Raw genomic sequence first — 20,460 nt, forward strand, 5'->3', positions numbered from 1 at the left:
GGGGTTGGATTAGGCTCATACCGGGCTACTAACCGTCCCAGGTCAGTACCCAGCAAAACATTGGTGGGGATTTTGTCAGTTACCCCAACTTCTTTCAATCCGCTGCCGGCCCCCCAATTCAGGTGGACCAAGGCGGTGGGTATGGCTGGGGTGACACCCCCAATTCCTCTGACAGCAATCATTTTCCCAGGTATGTACTGCTCCGGGTTCACAAGCTGGGGATGGATGAGAGTCACTTCTGCTCCAGTGTCTCTCAGCCCAGTGGCAACTGTACCCCCAACCGTGACACGCTGCAGATTCTCTGCATAGCCAGTGGCATTCCTGGTAGCACACAGAGCAGTTGGGACTTCACGGGGGTTTGAGGCCTCACTGGATTTTGGGGCCTCCCTTTTCCTCTCTGGGCAAGTCGTGCTGATATGACCCACCCTGTCACATACAAAGCATTTCCGAGTGTCAGGTTGCTTGAATCCAGGAGACAGCGGTGCTTGCCTCCTCTGGGTGCTGGGTGAAACAGGTTTAGCAATCTGTTCTCCTCTCCAGCTGGGCGTAGTAGTCCTCCGGGACTCAGGTGCTCTATGGGCGGTGTAGGCATCGGCCATTTCCGCAGTCTCATCCACTGTCTTTGGTTCTCGATCCAGCACAAACAGCCGGACCTCAACAGGACAGGTGTGTAGGAACTGGTCTTTTATCATCAGCTCCTGCAGGGCATCCAAGGTTTTGACTGACAGTCCTTTTACCCACTGCTGGAAGGCAGTGCGCAGGTTGCACGCGTGATCCAGGTAACTGTCATTAGGACCTCGCTGCACTGTCCTGAAACGTTTTCGATACACCTCTGGTGTGAGGTGGTATCGTGCAATGATGGCTTTCTTAATTGCCTCAAAGTCTGTTTCTTCCTCCTGGGGGAGACTCACAAACGCCTCCAGGGCCTTGCCTCTCAGCCCTGGTGTGAGGGATCTTGCCCACTGCTCACGGGGCACCCCATACTGCCGACAAGTCCTTTCAAACCCCTGTAGGAAAGTGTCTATGTCAGAGGCCTTGTCCATAGCGGGGAACTTATCCAGGGGGATTCTGTGGACTCGCTCACCTTCGCGTTCTGCGGGTCCAGCAGACCGGTTCTGCTGCTGAAGTTTAGCCAGCTCCAGCTGGTGTCGCCGTTCAGCACTTTCCCTCTCGGCCTGGTGTCGCTGTGCAGCTTGTTCCCTCTCGGCCTGGAGTCTGTCCCTCTCGGCCTGGCGTCTTTCACTCTCGGCCTGGCGTCGCCGTTCAGCTCTTCCCTCCTCTGCCTGTCGGTGCAGTAGGATCAGCTTTAGGCGCAGATCAGGATAAGCCGAGTTCAGTAGCTGAAGATCAGCTTCCAGAGATGGCATCTCCCTGCTTGGTGGATCGTCCAGGACATCGTCTCCACTCGCATTCTGTGGCGGGAGCGATTCCTCCTCTGGCGTGTCGTGAGCTGCATCCGCTGACGTTGAAGCACGGGCTCGCTCTGCCTCATCATGCTCCTCGAGCGCACGAACTAACTGCTCCTTAGTCTGGCCGCTCACCGTCTCGATGCCTTTGTGCTCGCACAGGTTGAGTAGTATCTCTTTGTTTTGCCTTGCATAGCTGGATGCTTTCTGAGCCATCGTGTTGCAAAAAAAAGAAAAAGAAAAAAAAAAGGGGGGAGGGAAAGCAAACACCAAGTGTGTATCTTTGAACCAAAAAAAAAGTATATAGATTCTGCACTGAGTAGACTTCTGTAGGCTAGTTGCTTCTAGCAAGCTTCCAGCCTTTAGTACTCAGAATAGCAAGCTAAACTGCGTACTAATGTACTAAACGATGCCACCACTGCCAGCCAATTATGTCAGGAACCGGCCCGCGGCACGCCTGCGTATACGGTTCCCGACTGCGGGTTTGACCAGATGAAGCGGGGAACAGCCTTATTTAAGCTACAAACAAGGCTGGAACCCCTCAAACACTTCCCACTGCCACCACTAGCGTTGCTAGACACGTTCACTCAGCTATTGAGTGCTCAATACGCAATCTGCGTTTTCGTATTTGGGACAGCTTTGCGCTTAGGCCAAATATGGGAACGCCACGCACCCACACACACACACAGTTGCAATCTTACACTGTCGTGAAGCAAAGACCCACTAACAGTCGTTCCGAACGATACTGTTAGCCACTCTGCTGTCGCTACTCGCACTGGCGTTGTTCGTACGTTGGGTCAGCTGCGCGCTTAGGCCAACGTATGACAAACGCCCCCACACACAATGCAATTACAATTTCATACGGTAGTGTTGCTCAAGCGTACAATTAGGCATGAACTTATACACGGTTACACTTCAGTCTCTTCTAGGCTATGAGTGTTAGTTTAGTACGGCAGAAGTCAAACTTATTAAATAATAATTTAATATTCTAGAAAAACATAGAACAATGCAGAACTTAATATATACAAAAAGATTACAAAAAACAAAGTAAAAATGTTACAAGATAAAAGTTACAAAAATAAGAGGTTACAAAGATAACACACACGGATATTTGCGTAAAAATAAACGGGGAAAAAAAAGAACGTTACCAGCTTAGGTTAGAACGTTGTTTGACGGGAGGACGCCGTTTCGACCAGGAGTCGCGATCCTCCCTAGCTATTCGCTACCTCCGAGAGAAGATGGTCACTAGGCATCCGCCTCTGCTTTTTATACTCTGAGCTACGCCTGTAGGCTGCAACTTCCTTGGGGAGGGGAGGAACTAGGTTTTAATTAAATCTCAGACATATTCCATTTCCAGGTAAAAGTCCATACATCAAAGATTGTGAAGTGAGCCTTTCAACTCCAGGTGAAAACTTGATTACGGCTTTTTCCTGTCTCAGTTCTCAGACATAAATGGGATTTCCAGAGAACCACATACATGAAAAGGGTACTATAGCACACACACAAAACAAAAGACTTCCTTCACTTCCAATCTCCCCAGGTTACAGGTGACATTTGATTAAGGCTTTCACATTGCAGCAGGATGTCCTGTGTGATAGGTGACTGGTCGTATTCACTGAAGACCTCTTTAGATGCAAATGTAGGTCTAGTGACCCACCCACACAAATACAGGAACAGTCAATGAATCTAGCCTGCATCTCTACACCTTTGACATACCACAGCAGATATAAAAATGGGAAAATGAAAATATATTACTGTATTATCCTTAACAGCATCAGCACCCCAATATATCTCCACACTGTGTGCCCCTGCAGCTTGGCCTTAAAGCTGCAGTCGCCTTTTTGTTGACAAAAATAGCCTGGTCTTTAGGTGGGTTTAAGCCCATTGTCTTCAAGAGGTTAAAAGAGGGATTTGTAACTGTTGTTTTATATATATATAATTTTTTTTTTTGCATTGCTTTGGCAAATACTTGCTGTAGCAAAGGGGACAGATTGCATATTCTAAGTTGTTAGAGAGATAATAAGCACAATCCACATATTTTACATTTTAGTCTGACATGTTTTTATAGATTGCAAACAGCATGCACCACTGTGGTGTCTTTTGAGTCTTATGAGTCATATTTGTATTAAAAATGACCCTATTAAGCAGAAGCGAGCATGAAAAAAAAAACCATAATGAAGCTGAAGTTCTTTTTTTCTGTTGGACCTCACAATGATTTTCTGAACAACTACAGAAAATTAAAAAGGGTAGCTTCATGCTTGAAATACAAAAGAAATATACAAGATCTTCTCAAAAAATTAGCATATTGTGATAAAGTTTATTATTTTCTGTAATGTCCTGATAAACATTAGACTTTCATATATTTTAGATTCAAATACACACAACTGAAGTAGTTCAAGCCTTTTATTGTTTTAATATTGATGATTTTGGCATACAGCTCATGAAAACCCAAATTTCCTATCTCAAAAAATTAGCATATTTCATCCGACCAATAAAAGAAAAGTGTTTTTAAAACAAAAAAAGTCAACCTTCAAACAATTATGTTCAGTTATGCACTCAATACTTGGTCGGGAATCCTTTTGTAGAAATGACTGCTTTAATGCGGCGTGGCATGAAGGCAATCAGCCTGTGGCACTGCTCAGGTGTTATGGAGGCCCAGGATGCTTCAATAGCGGCCTTAAGCTCATCCAGAGTGTTGGGTCTTGCGTCTGTCAACTTTCTCTTCACAATATCCCACAGATTCTCTATGGGGTTCAGGTCAGGAGAGTTGGCAGGCCAATTGAGCACAGTAATACCATGGTCAGTAAACCATTTACCCAGTGGTTTTGGCACTGTGAGCAGGTGTCAGGTCGTACTGAAAAATGAAATCTTCATCTCCATAAAGCTTTTCAGCAGATGGAAGCATGAACCCACTTTTGAACCAGAAACAGCAGCAGAAGCGCCTGACCTGGGCTACAGAGAAGCAGCACTGGACTGTTGCTCAGTGGTCCAAAGTACTTTTTTCGGATGAAAGCAACTTTTACATGTCATTCGGAAATCAAGGTGCCAGAGTCTGGAGGAAGACTGGGGAGAGGGAAATGCCAAAATGCCTGAAGTCCAGTGTCAAGTACCCACAGTCAGTGATGGTCTGGGGTGCCATGTCAGCTGCTGGTGTTGGTCCACTGTGTTTTATCAAGGGCAGGGTCAATGCAGCTAGCTATCAGGAGATTTTGGAGCACTTCATGCTTCCATCTGTTGAAAAGCTTTATGGAGATGAAGATTTCATTTTTCAGCACAACCTGGCACCTGCTCACAGTGCCAAAACCACTGGTAAATGGTTTACTGAACATGGTATTACTGTGCTCAATTGGCCTGCCAACTCCCCTGACCTGAACCCCATAGAGAATCTGTGGGATATTGTGAAGAGAAAGTTGAGAGACGGAAGACCCAACACCCTGGATGTGCTTAAGGCCGCTATTAAAGCATCCTGGGCCTCCATAACACCTGAGCAGTGCCACAGGCTGATTGCCTTCATGCCACGCCGCATTGAAGCAGTCATTTCTGCAAAAGGATTCCCGACCAAGTATTGAGTGCATAACATAATTGAACATAATTATTTGAAGGTTGACTATTTTTTGTTTTAAAAACACTTTTCTTTTATTGGTCGGATGAAATATGCTAATTTTTTGAGATAGGAAATTTGGGTTTTCATGAGCTGTATGCCAAAATCATCAATATTAAAACAATAAAAGGTTTGAACTACTTCAGTTGTGCATATTTGAATTTAAAATACATGAAAGTTTAATGTTTATCAGTGCATTACAGAAAATAATGAACTTTATCACAATATGCTAATTTTTTTAGAAGATCCTGTACAGTATTTGCCAAGTGGTCTTAACTGCCAAGTTTTCAAAGACATGCCCATCAAATGTTTCGCCTAAGGAAGGCTCCTGGTTTTAATGCCAATCTTCTGCTCTGAAGGGACAAGCTGGTTGGGCAGGGCAGTTTGGCTTCCAAGGCCCAAATAAATCTATTAAATGAACCATGGTTTGGTGGCAGTGATGGCCAGAATTAACCCATATGAATAGCTGCTTTTTACAGCACCAGGGAAAAGTAAATGATGAGTTTTTAGAGGAAATTACACAAAACGTTCCTAATGAAACATTACAAAACACGCAGTTAGAAAAATGAAGTGAAATCAAGGTGAATATTTAAACAGCTATCAAGAATGACAACCAGTTTGTCAAATTTGCAGCAAAGAGGATGTGTTGCAGTGTTAATACATGACTGTAAGCAAAGCACTCATATAAATACATTTCCTGCAAAACCTTAACACACACATGCACACAAACATACACAGACACAGTGAAAAACAAGTCCTCAGCATACGTGTAAACCCACTAATAAAGTCAGTGTGAAAATTTCAGTTTACTTTCAAAGAATAAAAAGTGCTACTGAAGCTAATTTGAATCCTATTACATTTCATTGAAGATGTCAACTCCCCTTTCAACCCCCAAACATGCTCAATGGACAACAGGACCTATATATCTCTTCACACTCCTCTAACCATAAAATCTATTCTGACATCCAAGCATTGAGACTCTGCAGCCATTTTTAACAACTACCTCCTGCCATCATCCTTAAATGCCATCTCCCATCTTCCCCAACAGCCATTTTCTAGACCCCCCATTTCCTCAACAGCCACCTTTATAGACCCCAAACTCCACAAACAACCATCCTTACAGACCTATCTAAGCTCCAACTCCACAACCTTTCTTTTGTAGGCCGCATACTGTACATTTGTTGATTAGATATTTCATTTGTTAAAGGCCCACCATCGCAAAAAAATGTAAAAGTTAAAACGCATGTAAACACATACCAATTAGAAGTATTTTTCTTCCAGATTAAAATAAGCCATAAATTACTTTTCTCCGATGTTGCTGTCACCAGTGGCATAGCTAGAGATCATGGGGCCCCATAGCAAAACTTTCATGGACCCTCAGATGTAGGTACTCTTAAAGTGGACCCAAATTAAAAATACAAGATTTCAGAAATAAAATCTATTTTCTAACTTATAATAATAAATAGCAGCCTTTTTTCAGCTGTATGATGACAAATATAAAATATTTTACATATATTGGAGGACCCTCCCCCCCCCTTCCTTCCTTTCATATTGCCGGGACAGAATCCGGCAGACTTGTGGAGGAGATAAAAACCAAAACACAGGTTGCTACTAATGATATCACAGGAAAGGTGATCTCAGCTTGTGTGAGATTTCACATAGACGACACCCCTGTGAGGGAGGGTAGCTAATGACAAACACACCCATGATCTAAAACTGAGGCGCTACACCTGCTATTGACGAAATTCTGTTCTGTCCCCACGTTTATTGCCTGATGAAGCGGGCTCGGCCTGTGAAATGCATTGCACTTTTGGGGTACTGTAAAATAAATGTGATTGCTACTTTTCAGACAGTCTTTTGTGCCTGCTTTATGGAGGTAAGTCCACCACTTCCTCCTCGCAAATTTTAAAGGTTTTATCCACTTTTATTCTGCTGGCGCCTCTGTTCTCCTACTGCAAAATCGTGTCCACCCCTGGTGGAGGGGTGATCTACCCCTTATTCTCATCTACAGAGAGCGACTTCTTAGCCCTGAGTGAGGACAGGTCTAATCTCCTCACCTGCTTATACAGTGGTTGCCTGTGTGGTAACTCACGTTTGTGAGTAAATTCTTCTCACTGATTTGCCTTACTTCGTTTATGTTTTAACATACTACACTATATTGGGCTTTCTCTACATTTTATGATCTAAAACCTCCTAATAAGCTCAGAAGTAATGGCTGCCTCCTGTATATAGTTATGAAAAGAGAAGGGTGAAAAGCATGCACTGAAATGCTCTTAGGCTTGAAGGAGTGTTTATTTATCTTTGTATGTGTCAGAGTGGTGCAACTAAATATTTTGAATTAACATTTTTTTGGTTTGGGTCTGCTTTAAAGAGAACCCGAGGTGGGATTATATTATGCTAGTGGGGCACAGAGGCTGGTTGTGCACAGTAACACCAGCCTCTGTTGCCCCATGGTGTGCCTCAAAGACCCCCCTGCATGCCGCTATACCCCCGCACTGCAGGCGACACGCAGCGTGTCGCCAGCACAATGTTTATCTAAGCGCTGTCTGTCAGCGTTGCTCCCCCGCCTCCTCCGTATCGGCGCTACCCACCGCGTCACTTTCCTCCAATCAGCGGGAGGGAAGGGACACAGGCGGGTAGCGCCGATAAGAAGGAGGCGGGGGAGCGGCGTTGACAGACAGCGCTTAGGTAAACATTGTCGCCAGCACTGCGGGGGTATAGCGGGGGGGGGGGTCTTTGAGGCACACCATGGGGCAACAGAGGCTGGTGATAGTGTGCACAACCAGCCTCTGTGCCCCACTAGCATAATAAAATCTCACCTCGGGTTCTCTTTAAGCAATATCACCTGCCCCTATCATATGGATATAAGTTAATTGGTCAATTTACATTCTCTTGCAATTTACACTGCACATAGTTCATAGGCACTGAGAAAATATCAGACGGTGGAGAAACACAAGAAAGTTAATGGTGAAAACATGAAATACCACCCGGGCCCCCTATGCTCCAGGGCCCCATAGCAGCTGCTATGGCCGCTATGGCTGTTGCTACGCCCCTAGCTGTCACTTAAAGTAGGTAGTAGTAATCTATGTCTATGTAATTTGCACATATTTGCACACATTATCCAATTACGTAACACATTACAATGCAGAGATGTGAACATGATCATACAATTGTATACGTGGAGAGTTCATATGTAGTATTATTGCACAATGTAATATGTCCAGTGTCAATACACCTCTCAGAATACTAGAAAGAGAAAAGAGATTTAGAGCCCCAAGAGCACAGTATGTCGATTCGATATATAATATGTGGTGGTGAATTGGATGAATTGGTGAATTATATCCCTACCACAGTCCGCAGTTAATTAAAGCCAAACAGCAAACCAATATGTATTTGTGGATGTGAGAGGAAATCAGGGTGTCCAAGGGAAACCCACACCTTCAATGGAAGAACATAAAAATTCTATGCAGGCAAAAAGACTTACAACTATTCACCACCTACTTTCTGTGAGCTGCAAAGTTTTTCTAATCGTGCAGACAAATAGTTTCTCATGCAAATAAACAATTTTGGGGGCGAAAATAAATTTAGTATACAGTATATGTTTAGCTTCAAAGGTTCACTTGAACCGGCCCCCTCATTGCAAGGTTGACAACCCATAGATGGCTAGAGATGGCTCTAACCTCCGATTTTCGGTTCGCGAACCTCCCCCCCCCCCCCTAGACACTCATATAGCCGGCGGTCATTGCTCCATTGTGATACGCAAGCCCCTTCACTGCGGCAAGGTAACAATCATGAAGGGGAATTGACACATGTACATGCATTTTGTTTTGTGCAGCCAGAAAAATTAAGCAGGCATGTACACGCACCAGAAAAATTACTATAGCGGCCACTGCTAGCAGCGGCCTTAAAAATTCAGGAATCCGCCTGGAGTCCTGGACCCTTTTGGTGGTGGCGGAGAAGGCAGTCAAGCGGCCTGCAGACAGAGATGCTGTGTGCGGAGCGACTTAGTCTTGGGACAGGCAGTCACATGGCGTGCAGGCAGAGATGCTGTGTGTGAGGACTGACTTAGTCTTCAGGCAGGCCTGACCGTGCTTTGCAGACCTCGTGGTCAGATGGACCCTTGACCCAACGCTGTGTGCCACAGATGACACCACTTGCCTTTCAACATTGCGGTACAGTTTGGGTATCACCTTTTTTGAGAAATAATTGTGGCCTGGTATCTTCCACTGCGGTGTGTGGCTTTGCTTTTGTGTGCTGCTTTTCCTCAGGTAGTCATCCCATTGCAGTTCCCTACGCGGGTCTTGGTCTTTCCACGGCTCAATTTTTGGTGGCAGAGAGTACAGATGGCATTGCTCTCATCTGAGGCAGACACACACAAACATTTCCACACCACTGAGCCCTGGGGTGATGGCACTTTGGTGCTGGCGGCCGACTGAGTGTTAAGTGGAGTGTCAGAATCACAGCAGGAGGAGGAAGATATGTCACGCTTCCGTACGGAAGCTGAGGAAGATGAGGTGTTCTGTTTTAAATAGTCAACTACATCCTGACAATCTTGGGGGTTGATGGCACGGGCCTTCTGAACACTGCGCCTTGGTCCAGGTCGTGCGACAGCACGACCTCGAACAGACCTGCCGGGTGGCCTGCCTCTGCCTGTTTTGCCCATATTGGTGGGGATGAAGTTAAAGGTATGCACTGACTTGATTAATACAATGTACAGTCACACAGGTGCAGTGAACAGGTATGCAGTGACTGGTATCAATACAATGTGCAGCTGTCACACACACAGGTACCGTGAACAGGTGCAGCGACTGACTGGTATATAACACTGCGTGCGCTCACATAGGTAGGTAGGTGCACTGAACAGGTGGGTATGCAGTGATTGGTATTACAAATGTGCAGCTGTCACACACACAGGTACCGTGAACAGGTGCAATGACACTGCGTGCACTCACATAGGTAGGTAGGTGCACTGAAGAGGTGGGTATGCAGTGATTGGTATTACAAATGTGCAGCTGTCACACACACAGGTACCGTGAACAGGTGCAGCGACTGGTGGTATATAAAACTGCGTGCGCAGGGATGTACACGCACCAGAAAAATTATTATAGCGGCTGCTGCTAGCAGCGGCCTTAAAAATTCAGGAATCCGCCTGGAGTCCTGGACCCTTTTGGTGGTGGCGGAGAAGGCAGTCAAGCGGCCTGCAGACAGAGATGCTGTGTGGGGAGTGACTTAGTCTTGGGGCAGGCAGAGATGCTGTGTGTGAGGACTGACTTAGTCTTCAGGCAGGACTGACCGTGCTTTGCAGACCTCGTGGTCAGATGGACCCTTGACCCAACGCTGTGTGCCACAGATGACACCACTTGCCTTTCAACATCGCGTTACAGTTTGGGTATCACCTTTATTGAGAAATAATTGTGGCCTGGTATCTTCCACTGCGGTGTGTGGCTTTGCTTTTGTGTGCTGCTTTTCCTCAGGTAGTCATCCCATTGCAGTTCCCTACGTGGGTCTTGGTCTTTCCACGGCTCAATTTTTGGTGGCAGAGAGTACAGATGGCATTGCTCTCATCTGAGGCAGACACACACAAACATTTCCATACCACTGAGCCCTGGGGTGATGGCACTTTGGTGCTGGCGGCCAACTTAGTGTTAAGTGGAGTGTCAGATTCACAGCAGGAGGAGGAAGATATGTCACGCTTCCGTACGGAAGCTGAGGAAGATGAGGTGTTCTGTGTTAAATAGTCAACTACATCCTGACAATCTTGGGGGTTGATGGCACAGGCCTTCTGAACACTGTGCCTTGGTCCAGGGCGTGCGACAGCACGACCTCGAACAGACCTGCTGGGTGGCCTGCCTCTGCCTGTTTTGCCCATATTGGTGGGGATGAAGTTAAAGGTATGCACTGACTTGACTAATACAATGTGCAGTAACACAGGTACAGTGAACAGGTATGCAGTGACTGGTATCAATACAATGTGCAGCTGTCACACACACAGGTACCGTGAACAGGTGCAGCGACTGACTGGTATATAACACTGCGTGCGCTCACATAGGTAGGTAGGTGCACTGAACAGGTGGGTATGCAGTGATTGGTATTACAAATGTGCAGCTGTCACACACACAGGTACCGTGAACAGGTGCAATGACACTGCGTGCACTCACATAGGTAGGTAGGTGCACTGAAGAGGTGGGTATGCAGTGATTGGTATTACAAATGTGCACCTGTCTCACACACACAGGTACCGTGAACAGGTGCAGCGACTAGTGGTATATAAAACTGTGTGCGCTCACGTAGGTAGGTAGGTGCACTGAACAGGTGGGTATGCAGTAATTAATATTACAAATGTGCAGCTGTCACACACACAGGTAATCACTGAATGTGCTGGGCCTGGCATATAGTTTGCGGTTCACCGCGAATGCGAACCACCAAAGTTCGCGTGAATAAGTTCACGTGCGAACCGTTCGGGCCATCCCTATAGGTGGCCAGCTGTGTAAGATACTCAGTATATATATATATATATATATATATATATATATATATATATATATATATATATATAATATATAAATATATATGTATGTATATGTATATATACAGTGGGATGCAAAAGTTTGGGCAACCTTGTTAATTGTCATGATTTTCCTGTATGAATCGTTGGTTGTTAAGATATGAAATGTCAGTTAAATATATCATATAGGGGAGACACACAGTGATATTTGAGAAGTGAAATGAAGTTTATTGCATTTTCAGAAAGTGTGCAATAATTGTTTAAACAAAATTAGGCAGGTGCATTATTGTGGGCACCACAAAAAAGAAATGAAATCAATATTTAGTAGATCCTCCTTTTGCAGAAATTACAGCCTCTGAACGTTTCCTGTAGGTTCCAATTAGAGTCTTGATTCTGGTTGAAGGTATTTTAGACCATTCCTCTTCACAAAACAACTCTAGTTCATTCAGGTTTGATGGCTTCCGAGGATGGACAGCTCTCTTTAACTCATTTTAACTCACACCACAGATTTTCAATTATATTCATGTCTGGGGACTGAGATGGCCATTACAAAACATTGTACTTGTTCTTCTGCATGAATGCCTTAGTGGATTTTGAGCAGTGTTTAAGGTCGTTGTCTTGTTGAAAGATCCAGCCCCAGCGCAGTTTCAGCTTTGTCACTGATTCCTGGACATTGGTCTCCAGAATCTGCTGATACTGAGTCCTCAACTTTGACAAGATTCCCAATCCCTGCACTGGTCACACAGCCCCACAACATGATGGTACTACCACCATATTTTACTGTAGGTAGCAGGTGTTTTTCTTGTAATGCTGTGCTGTTTTTCCTCCATGCATAACACCCCTTGTTATGCCCAAAAAACGAAATGTTAGTTTCATCAGTCCACCGCACCTTATTCCAAAATTAAGCTGGTTTGTCCAAATGTGCTTTAGCATACCTCAAGCTGCTCTGTTTGTGCTGTGGGTGGCGAAAAGGCTTCCTCTGCATCACTCTCATATACAGCATCTCCTTGTGTAAAGTGCGCCGAATGGTTTGACGATGCACAGTGACTCCATCTGCAGCAAGAAGATGTTGTAGGTCTTTGGTGCTGGTCTGTGGGTTGACTCTGACTGTTCTTACCATTCGTCGCTTCTGTTTATCCGAGATTTTTCTTGGTCTGCCACTTTGAGCCTTAACTTGAACTGAGCCTGTGGTCTTCCATTTCCTCAATATGTTCCTAACTGTGGAAACAGACAGCTTAAATCTCTGAGACAGCTTTCTGTATCCTTCCCCTAAACCATGATGGTGAACAATCGTTGTCTTCAGGTCATTTGAGAGTTGTTTTGAGACCCCATATTGCTACTCTTCAGAGAGAATTAAAAAAGTGATAACAGTCAGATTAAACAGAGAACAATGAAACAAAGAGCAGATTAGGTGTTTGCTGTCATGTTCCCACTGATTTATAAGGTAACGTACAAGAGGGTGCTTCATCTCTGGTTCTCTTTAAGTGTTTTGGTTTTATTTTGTGAATGAAATGCTGAAGTCTCCCTGATGCAAGCTCTCATTCATCACAGGCACATTCATTCATCACAGGCACAGTTGTTTCCCATTCACCGATCATGGAAGGAGGGGATTTCCATGAAGGCTAACAGGAACGGTGCGGCAATCGTGAATGGCAGTGGTAAGTAAACAATATGCATATCTACGCCCCTGATCCGCAAGTGAAGTATACAGAGCCGTAGATATGCGTAGCAAAGATCCAGAAGTGGTTAAACAAACAACTCTCTAAATAATAAGGTATACCTGAACTCTGCCTTTTTACAACAATTTCTCCTGAGATCACTGTAATTTTGGCATCAGACCCTGAATTATGTGCCTGAAGAGACAATTTTGGTTATCAGTAGGGTAATATATTTGTTATATTTCCCTACAGCCTAGCGCAGGGAAAGCTGTCTCTCGCATTCTATCTTCATCCAGCTGAGAGCTGACCACCACCAGGAACATATGTAATCTACCATGCTGTCCCCCACTGCTGCCTGGGATGCTCCAGTCCTGCACAATGAGCACCTCTTCTTGCACAAGCACGGCCATGCTCCCCCACGTGAGCACAGCCATGCCAACACAGTAAGCCAGAGATGCTCATGCATGCGAGGAGGGACTCAGGCTTGCTATGCAGACATGGCCATACTCACACAGGTGCAGTAGGGCTGTGCTTGTGTCTGAAGAGGACCATGGCCCTGATCCTCTTTACAACAAGTACTTGTCAGAAATCTTCAGAGGGTTCATGCTCAGCAATGGGGCACTGGATCCAGAGGCTTCCCTCTTCCTAAGTAAGCACATGACTTTTGAGTAGGGTTCCCCTCGGGTAAACTTTAAAGTAGAATTTCAGTATTTTCTATTAGTTCATTAGAAGATCAACATTAGCAGGCACCAACATCCACCCACAAAGGCTGTCTTATCAACACTGGTCTAAAGAAAACAGCCAGCGTAACAGTCAGTCACCCTGAGTGAAAATGTGAAAATGTTTATTAGGGAGGGCAATGGTGGACACAGCATAACTCAACTGCTTGGTTGGAATTGTACAGTAAGTAAATAAGTACTAAAGCAGCATACATTAATTATAGGAATGACAGTTCTCTATGTAATTCTCTATGTAATTAGTACAATACAGCTAGTTAAGGGACAATCTGATCCTTAAGTAGTAGTGCAGTACCTACCTAGTTCTACACACAGTCTTATAAAAGCTACTGAGTCAGCAGCACTGAAAGAATGCTTTATGTAGCTAACAGTTCTTCTCTTAGTACAAGGTGCAGTACAGCTGGCAACAAACAAGCATGGCTCAGGAAGACTACACGCACCTTGCTGTCTACACAGATGTAACCTATAAAGCTGCACTGAATAAATCCTATAGTTGACTGTTTTCCCAGTAGCTGGCAATACAGTTTAAGTAGCAAACATTGATAAGTAAAGGTGCGTACACATGCACTACCGCCGGCAACGACGGGTCCCCAGGACCCTCCCGCTGGGTGGACGTTCAGCCGACAGTAGCACATGTGTACGCGCTGTCGGCGGACTGATAAGGCTGTTTCTGAACGATCCGCTGAGCAGATCATTCAGAAACAGCATTATCAGTCTGCCTGACAGACTGTACACACGCACTACTGTTGCTGGAATGCGGGAGGGTCCGACGGACCCGTCGTTCATTGCAGTAGTGCATGTGTACGCACCTTAACGTACACTCACTTCTACCAAACTACATCAGCATACAATAAATCCTACAAATAACAGTTCTGCACACAATACACCCAATTGTAAGTTGGTAAATAGGCCTAACTACAAGCTATCTCTCCCTTAAAGGACAACTGAAGCAAGAGGTATATGGAGGCTGGCTGCCATATGTATTTTCCTTTTAAACAATACCAGTTGCCTGGCAGCCCTGCTGATCTATTTGGCTGTAGAGTATGAATAACACCAGAAACAAGCATGCAGCTAATCTTGTAAGATCTGACATTAATGTCAGAAACACCTGATCTGTATATGCTTGTTCAGGGTCTATGGCTAAAAGTATTAGAGGCAGAGGATCAGCAGGATAGCCGGGCAACTGGTCTTGCTTAAAGGGGTTCTCTGGTATGTTTAAAAATGCTAAAACTGACATTTACGTGGGGCTTCTATCAGCCCCCTGCAGCTGTAATGTCCTTGCGCTGTCCTCCTCCGATGCTCCGTTCCCCGCCGCCGGTAACCTGCTAATTATTCGTCTAACTAGACAAATAGAACTGTGGCTGCATGGCCGTGGCTGCGTCCGTGCTCCCACACGCATCATTGGAGCTTACTGCGCAGGTGCAATATAAGAAAACTTTGTACTGCGCCTGTGCAGTATGCTCCCATTGACCCACGCGGGAGCGAGCATGCGCACGGCCATGGCCATGCAGCCGCAGTTCTATTCGTCTAGTTAGACGAATAATTAGCAGGTTACCGGCGGCGGGGAACAGAGCATCGGAGGAGGACAGCGCAGGACATTGCAGCTGCAGGGGGCCGATAGAAGCCCCAGGTAAGTGTTGGTTTTAGCTTTTTTAAACATACCAGGGAACCCCTTCAAAAGGAAATAAATATGGCAGCCTTCATATCCCTTGCTTAAATTGTCCTTTAAAGGGACTCCGAGCTCAGCCAAAAAATGAAAGTTGTACTCACCTGGGGCTATCTCCAGCCCAGTGCTGGTCGGGAGGTCCCACGACGGCGTCCTGGCTCCTCTCCATGTCCCCGCTCCAGAAAGGCTGACCAGCCGCAGCCCGGGCGACACTCGGCCGAGTGTCGGGCTGCTCCTTCCGCGTATGACGTGGCTGGCGTCACTCGCCGGCCGCCTCGCGTCATCCCGGCGGCCGGCGTGGCAGTACTGCGCATGCGCGTTTAAAGCGCGCATGCGCCGTACTGCCACGCCGGCCGCTGTGATGACGCGAGGCGGCCGGCGAGTGACGTCAGCCGCGTCATACGCGGCAGGAGCAGCCCGACACTTGGCCGAGTGTCGCCCGAGCTGTGGCCGGTCAGTCATTCCGGAGCGGGGACATGGAGAGGAGCCAGGACGCCGTCGTGGGACCTCCCGACCAGCACTGGGCTGGAGAAAGCCCCAGGTGAGTACAACTTTCATATTTTGGCTGAGCTCGGAGTCCCTTTAAGCATACACACTTATTTTCCTATCTATCTATCTAGCTGCTATCACACAGAAAATGCAAGATGGAGTGAAATAAATCCTACCTTCACCCTTTTTATATCTGCCTGAGGTGAAATATCTTTGCGTTGGCTGCTGGGCCTTGCTGTGCATCCTGGGAGCAAATGTTTCACTCAGCAGATGCCAATTCCATACTTCCCAACAAAATTTTGGTGCTGTACTGCTCTCCACTTTTGGCCAGGCTTGTATGGTGAGAAAGCGACCACATGACAAATCACTGGGCCTTTCTCACAGGAAACTTCTATAAAAGAGAAAGGCCCAATTTACCATGAGATCAAACTCAAAAAGTCCTTCTTTGGGAACCAAATCACTCTGTCCTTCTTTCTTCCTCATTTGTCCCTCTTTCAAGATTGATGTACAGATCTGTGTTAATATATGTATTTTTCTACTGGAAAAAATGTGTTTAACTGACTCCAAACTTTATTCCCATCAATTAAATTGACATACTTTTTACTTCAAAATGTTAAAATTAAGAAAAACTACTGATAATAGAAAGAACCAGTCTAGTTTGAGTGATAAAACTACATCTTTTGATTCTGAATTCTTTATGTTATGCATACAATGGGATGTGCTGGGGGTGTGGTTAGAGATGTGGCATACATGTGTCTTAAAGTATCCCTCTTTCCTATCTCAAAAAAACGGGCGGTATGGAAATCTCGATCATCTCAAGTTGTCACGTGGAACAATAACATTTTACACCTGCTATAGTGGGAGTATAATGGGATTTCCATCCAGTTATGTGTACTGAAGTCTGACCATTCTGTTCCACTGGATCTCACAGTGAACTCTGTACAGTTGTACTTCACTGTCATCATTCACCAACATGGACGTGTCTGCCTAATCTGTTACTGCCCAAAATAGTTTGAGGATTTTCATGCAAAATAGGAATCCCCTTTGCGAGAGACCTGTAGCTTAGGCAATCCTGGCAAGCATTCAACTAAATGCCACTGTTCTGGCCCATTAGCAGCTCCTTCTGTGAATGGCACACAGTTGCACACCAGTACCTGTCTAACATACTCTTTTTCAGTATGCTCAGAATAGGAAGGTTTCCTTATAATATTCTATATAATATTGCCTGTTTGTACACTGATTGAAAGTGTGCTTCAAAACTGTACATTTTCTAGGGAATGAGTAGGTAGCTGTTAATTACGGTACACATAATGAGTTTAAAATAATGAGTAGCAGAACGATCAAACAGAGAACAACATAACAAACCATAGTATAAATAATGCCCTAAAGCCAAATGTATGGTCTATTTACGTTAGTATAGTAAATCTTCACTGCTGCCAAGATAGACTCCAAACGAGAGCCTCTTGGAAGAAAATCATATGTTTATTCAGGCTGTTAGAGCTGGGTATACGTCTACTAGTAGGTCATCATAGTGGAACATACCCCTTTATGAGGTAAGATTTCTCCCCCCCCCCCCCCCCCCCACCGCACTACAACAACTTCCCCTCCCACACACAGGCACCACCCTGATTTCCCTCACAATGCCAAGACTTATACTCAACCATGCATTAGCCTGAAATTCCTTTACATCTTCCAGTTACAAAACAGATTCATTTACATGGTTTGTCACTTTCGCTACTAAATATTTGTAACAGACAAAGCTCGATGAAAATGTTTCAATGTTTCCGGTGAATGGAGCCCTATACCAAAACAGCAGGGAAACAAAACTGATGAGAAAAAGAGCAAAGAGGTATCTTAGTGAAGTTTTTCTCTGCCATTTTTGCACTTGGATCTGCCTTATTTTTCTCTCCATCACCCTCTTTCATTCACTTTCCCTCCTTGTGCTTTCCCTCTATCCACTACTCTCTGTTCATCAGGAAAGCAGGTTTACTTAGAAACACATGATAGTTCTCCACTTACAACTATCATCTAGTTATATAATGTATGGCATTTATCATGGAAACAGTGTGAGAAGCAGAATGAAAGTTGCAGTAACTCATGACAACCATATTTCAGTTGGCTGCAGTCCGAGCAGCAATAATTGTGGAACATGCCTAATTGCAGTGGACAGTACAACTACTTATGTTGCTCTAAAGAACAAACCCACTAATTACTTCTGAATCATAATCACACTGCTTTACAAGACTACTGCTGCTATGCTAACAACTACTACTACTACTATGACTACTACAACTACTATTCAACATCAATCATCATCACAATCTATTCATAGTAGGTTACATCATAACAGTGGCTACAGGACTAGCAGTCTCAACTTGGAACACTAGAGCTTTGATTATCAGCCAGGGATGCTATCTGAATGAAGTTTGTATGTTTCCTTTGTGTTTGTGAGGGTTTCCTCTGGGCACCCTGGTTTCCTCCCAAACATCTCAAAAACATAGTGGTGGGTTATTTGGTTTTCCTCATATTCACTCTAGACTGGTAGGTACAGTGAAGGTGACTATTTCAGGGACATTACATAATGAGCTCCTTTGAGGGACAGTGAGTATACGTGAAGTGCTGCAGGAAATATAAGCATTGTGTAAATTCATACCATAGTAATAAGGCTAACAAACAATGCAAATAACGTCAGAGAGGGGAAAAAAGCACTATCCATCTGGGGGGTCTAGGATTCCCTAACACCTAGTGGCACTGCAATATTTAAGCAACACCCCCGCCAATGACTTTGTTTTCCAGTGTACACAGGACGCCTGTATGTTTATATTGTAAATAAAATAACAGCCCCATCTCTGTAGGCTACGCACATTCTTTGACTTTCACATGAAATGCAGCGCACATCAAAGATTTCAGTGAGCTTGTTTTCCTTTTCCTAATTACCCACATAACAGATCTCCTTTCATCAGGATCCTGAACTACTTGTTCGCGGCAGGCACCAGCTGAAAGTTTCGGATAGCAGCACCGCAGCATCCCGGCTCGTGTGCCTGATTGTGACGCAGGCTGTGTGTGAGGCTGACTGCTACCAATCTCTATTTACAATCGCCAGGCTTTCATTGGCAGAGCCGCTTTACAGCTATATCCACCTGCATTTCCTGGAAGCAGCCAAGAAAAACAATGCTAGCCTGGTGCAAGCAATAAAGTGCATGACCACATAGGCTGGTGAGATGGGGACCGAGCAGAGCCACTGCGAAAGTTCCACATTCCAGACATTCCCTGCGAATATTGCAAAAGTCTTTCGGATTTCTGGTGTTAGAAAGTTGGCAATGTGTCATTTTCTTCCCCCTCTGCCTGTGCCCACTGCCTTTAAGAACACTGACTTGGCAATGTTTCATTCATGTACCTCCCAGTAAAGTCTGTTATGCATACACCTTTCTGCACCTGCAGCTTACACTCCCCCCCCCCCCCCCCCCCACACACACACACTCATTTTGAGGCATTTAGATACTTATCTGGGTTTCTGTAGAGGTTTTTTTTTCATTAATAAAGGGCTCCATAAAACAGTGCCTAACATTTTCAGGCTATGGGATGGAGCACTTCCTCGTGTCCCCTCTGTTCTCTCGGCATCATTTTCACATCAACCAATAAACGGTTTTCATCCTTACTCAAAACTTTCAATGCTAATCATCAGACAAAGCGACTAAAAGTATTTAAAGAGCTGTGCCAGTACCCTCACCCTCGTGTAGCGTGCAACTCTGAGAAAGGTGTACTGTTTGCAGAGATGGTTTACAAGAGTACTTACCTGCGATAACTGCTGGGGACCTCTGCCCTCCCTCAGCTCTGAGCCAAACTTCTAAGGTAAACGTGTCCCTTGGCAACTCAATACTCTCCTTCATTTGCAGTTGGTCCCTATGGCCAGTGAAGTAGAGAGCTTTCCCCGGGATCATCCATTGCGCACCTTCACTCGCCTTCCGCTGTTTCTGGTGATGCACTCTCAGGTGTTCTAAGATGCTGATGGACCGCCGACCCCGGGCTAGACTGGTGGCGCAAGAGCCCTCCTGAACGCTGCGCAAACTGCGGCTTTTCCGCATTGTCCTCCGTGCTCGTTGCGAGCGCTCATCCATCCCACACTGAGAGGCATTTGCCAAGGCTGCATATAGGAGCCCTAGAGGCAACACAAAACTCCAGAGCAGCATCTCCAACTGTCCCCCCCCTGCTCCCCACTAGGCTCTCCCGATCTGCCAGCTTTAGGCTATTCTCCTGGGCCTTTGACCTCTCTTTTGTCCTGGTCCTCTGGTCTTCCTGATATCTTCTTAGAATACAACAAGATGCTCTGATCTGTTGGGTCTCTTCATTCAGCCAGAGGTCTCCACTATTTTTACCAATTTCCCTTTATTTCAACTC

At 45.3% G+C, this 20,460-nt stretch overlaps 1 protein-coding gene across 1 annotated transcript in view; it reads right to left on the bottom strand.

Moving 5' to 3' along the window:
• PAPPA (pappalysin 1) overlaps nucleotides 1–20,252 on the bottom strand; it is a 591,278-nt gene extending 571,026 nt beyond the window's left edge. Inside the window, exon 1 of the mRNA XM_068248107.1 lies at nucleotides 19,859–20,252. Within this exon, the coding sequence (XP_068104208.1) occupies nucleotides 19,859–20,252 (394 nt within the window). The remainder of the gene's footprint in view (nucleotides 1–19,858) is intronic.
• Between the last annotated feature and the right edge of the window lie 208 nt (nucleotides 20,253–20,460).

Source organism: Hyperolius riggenbachi, chromosome 8 (genome assembly GCF_040937935.1).
Source record: "Hyperolius riggenbachi isolate aHypRig1 chromosome 8, aHypRig1.pri, whole genome shotgun sequence".
NCBI lineage: Eukaryota > Metazoa > Chordata > Amphibia > Anura > Hyperoliidae > Hyperolius > Hyperolius riggenbachi.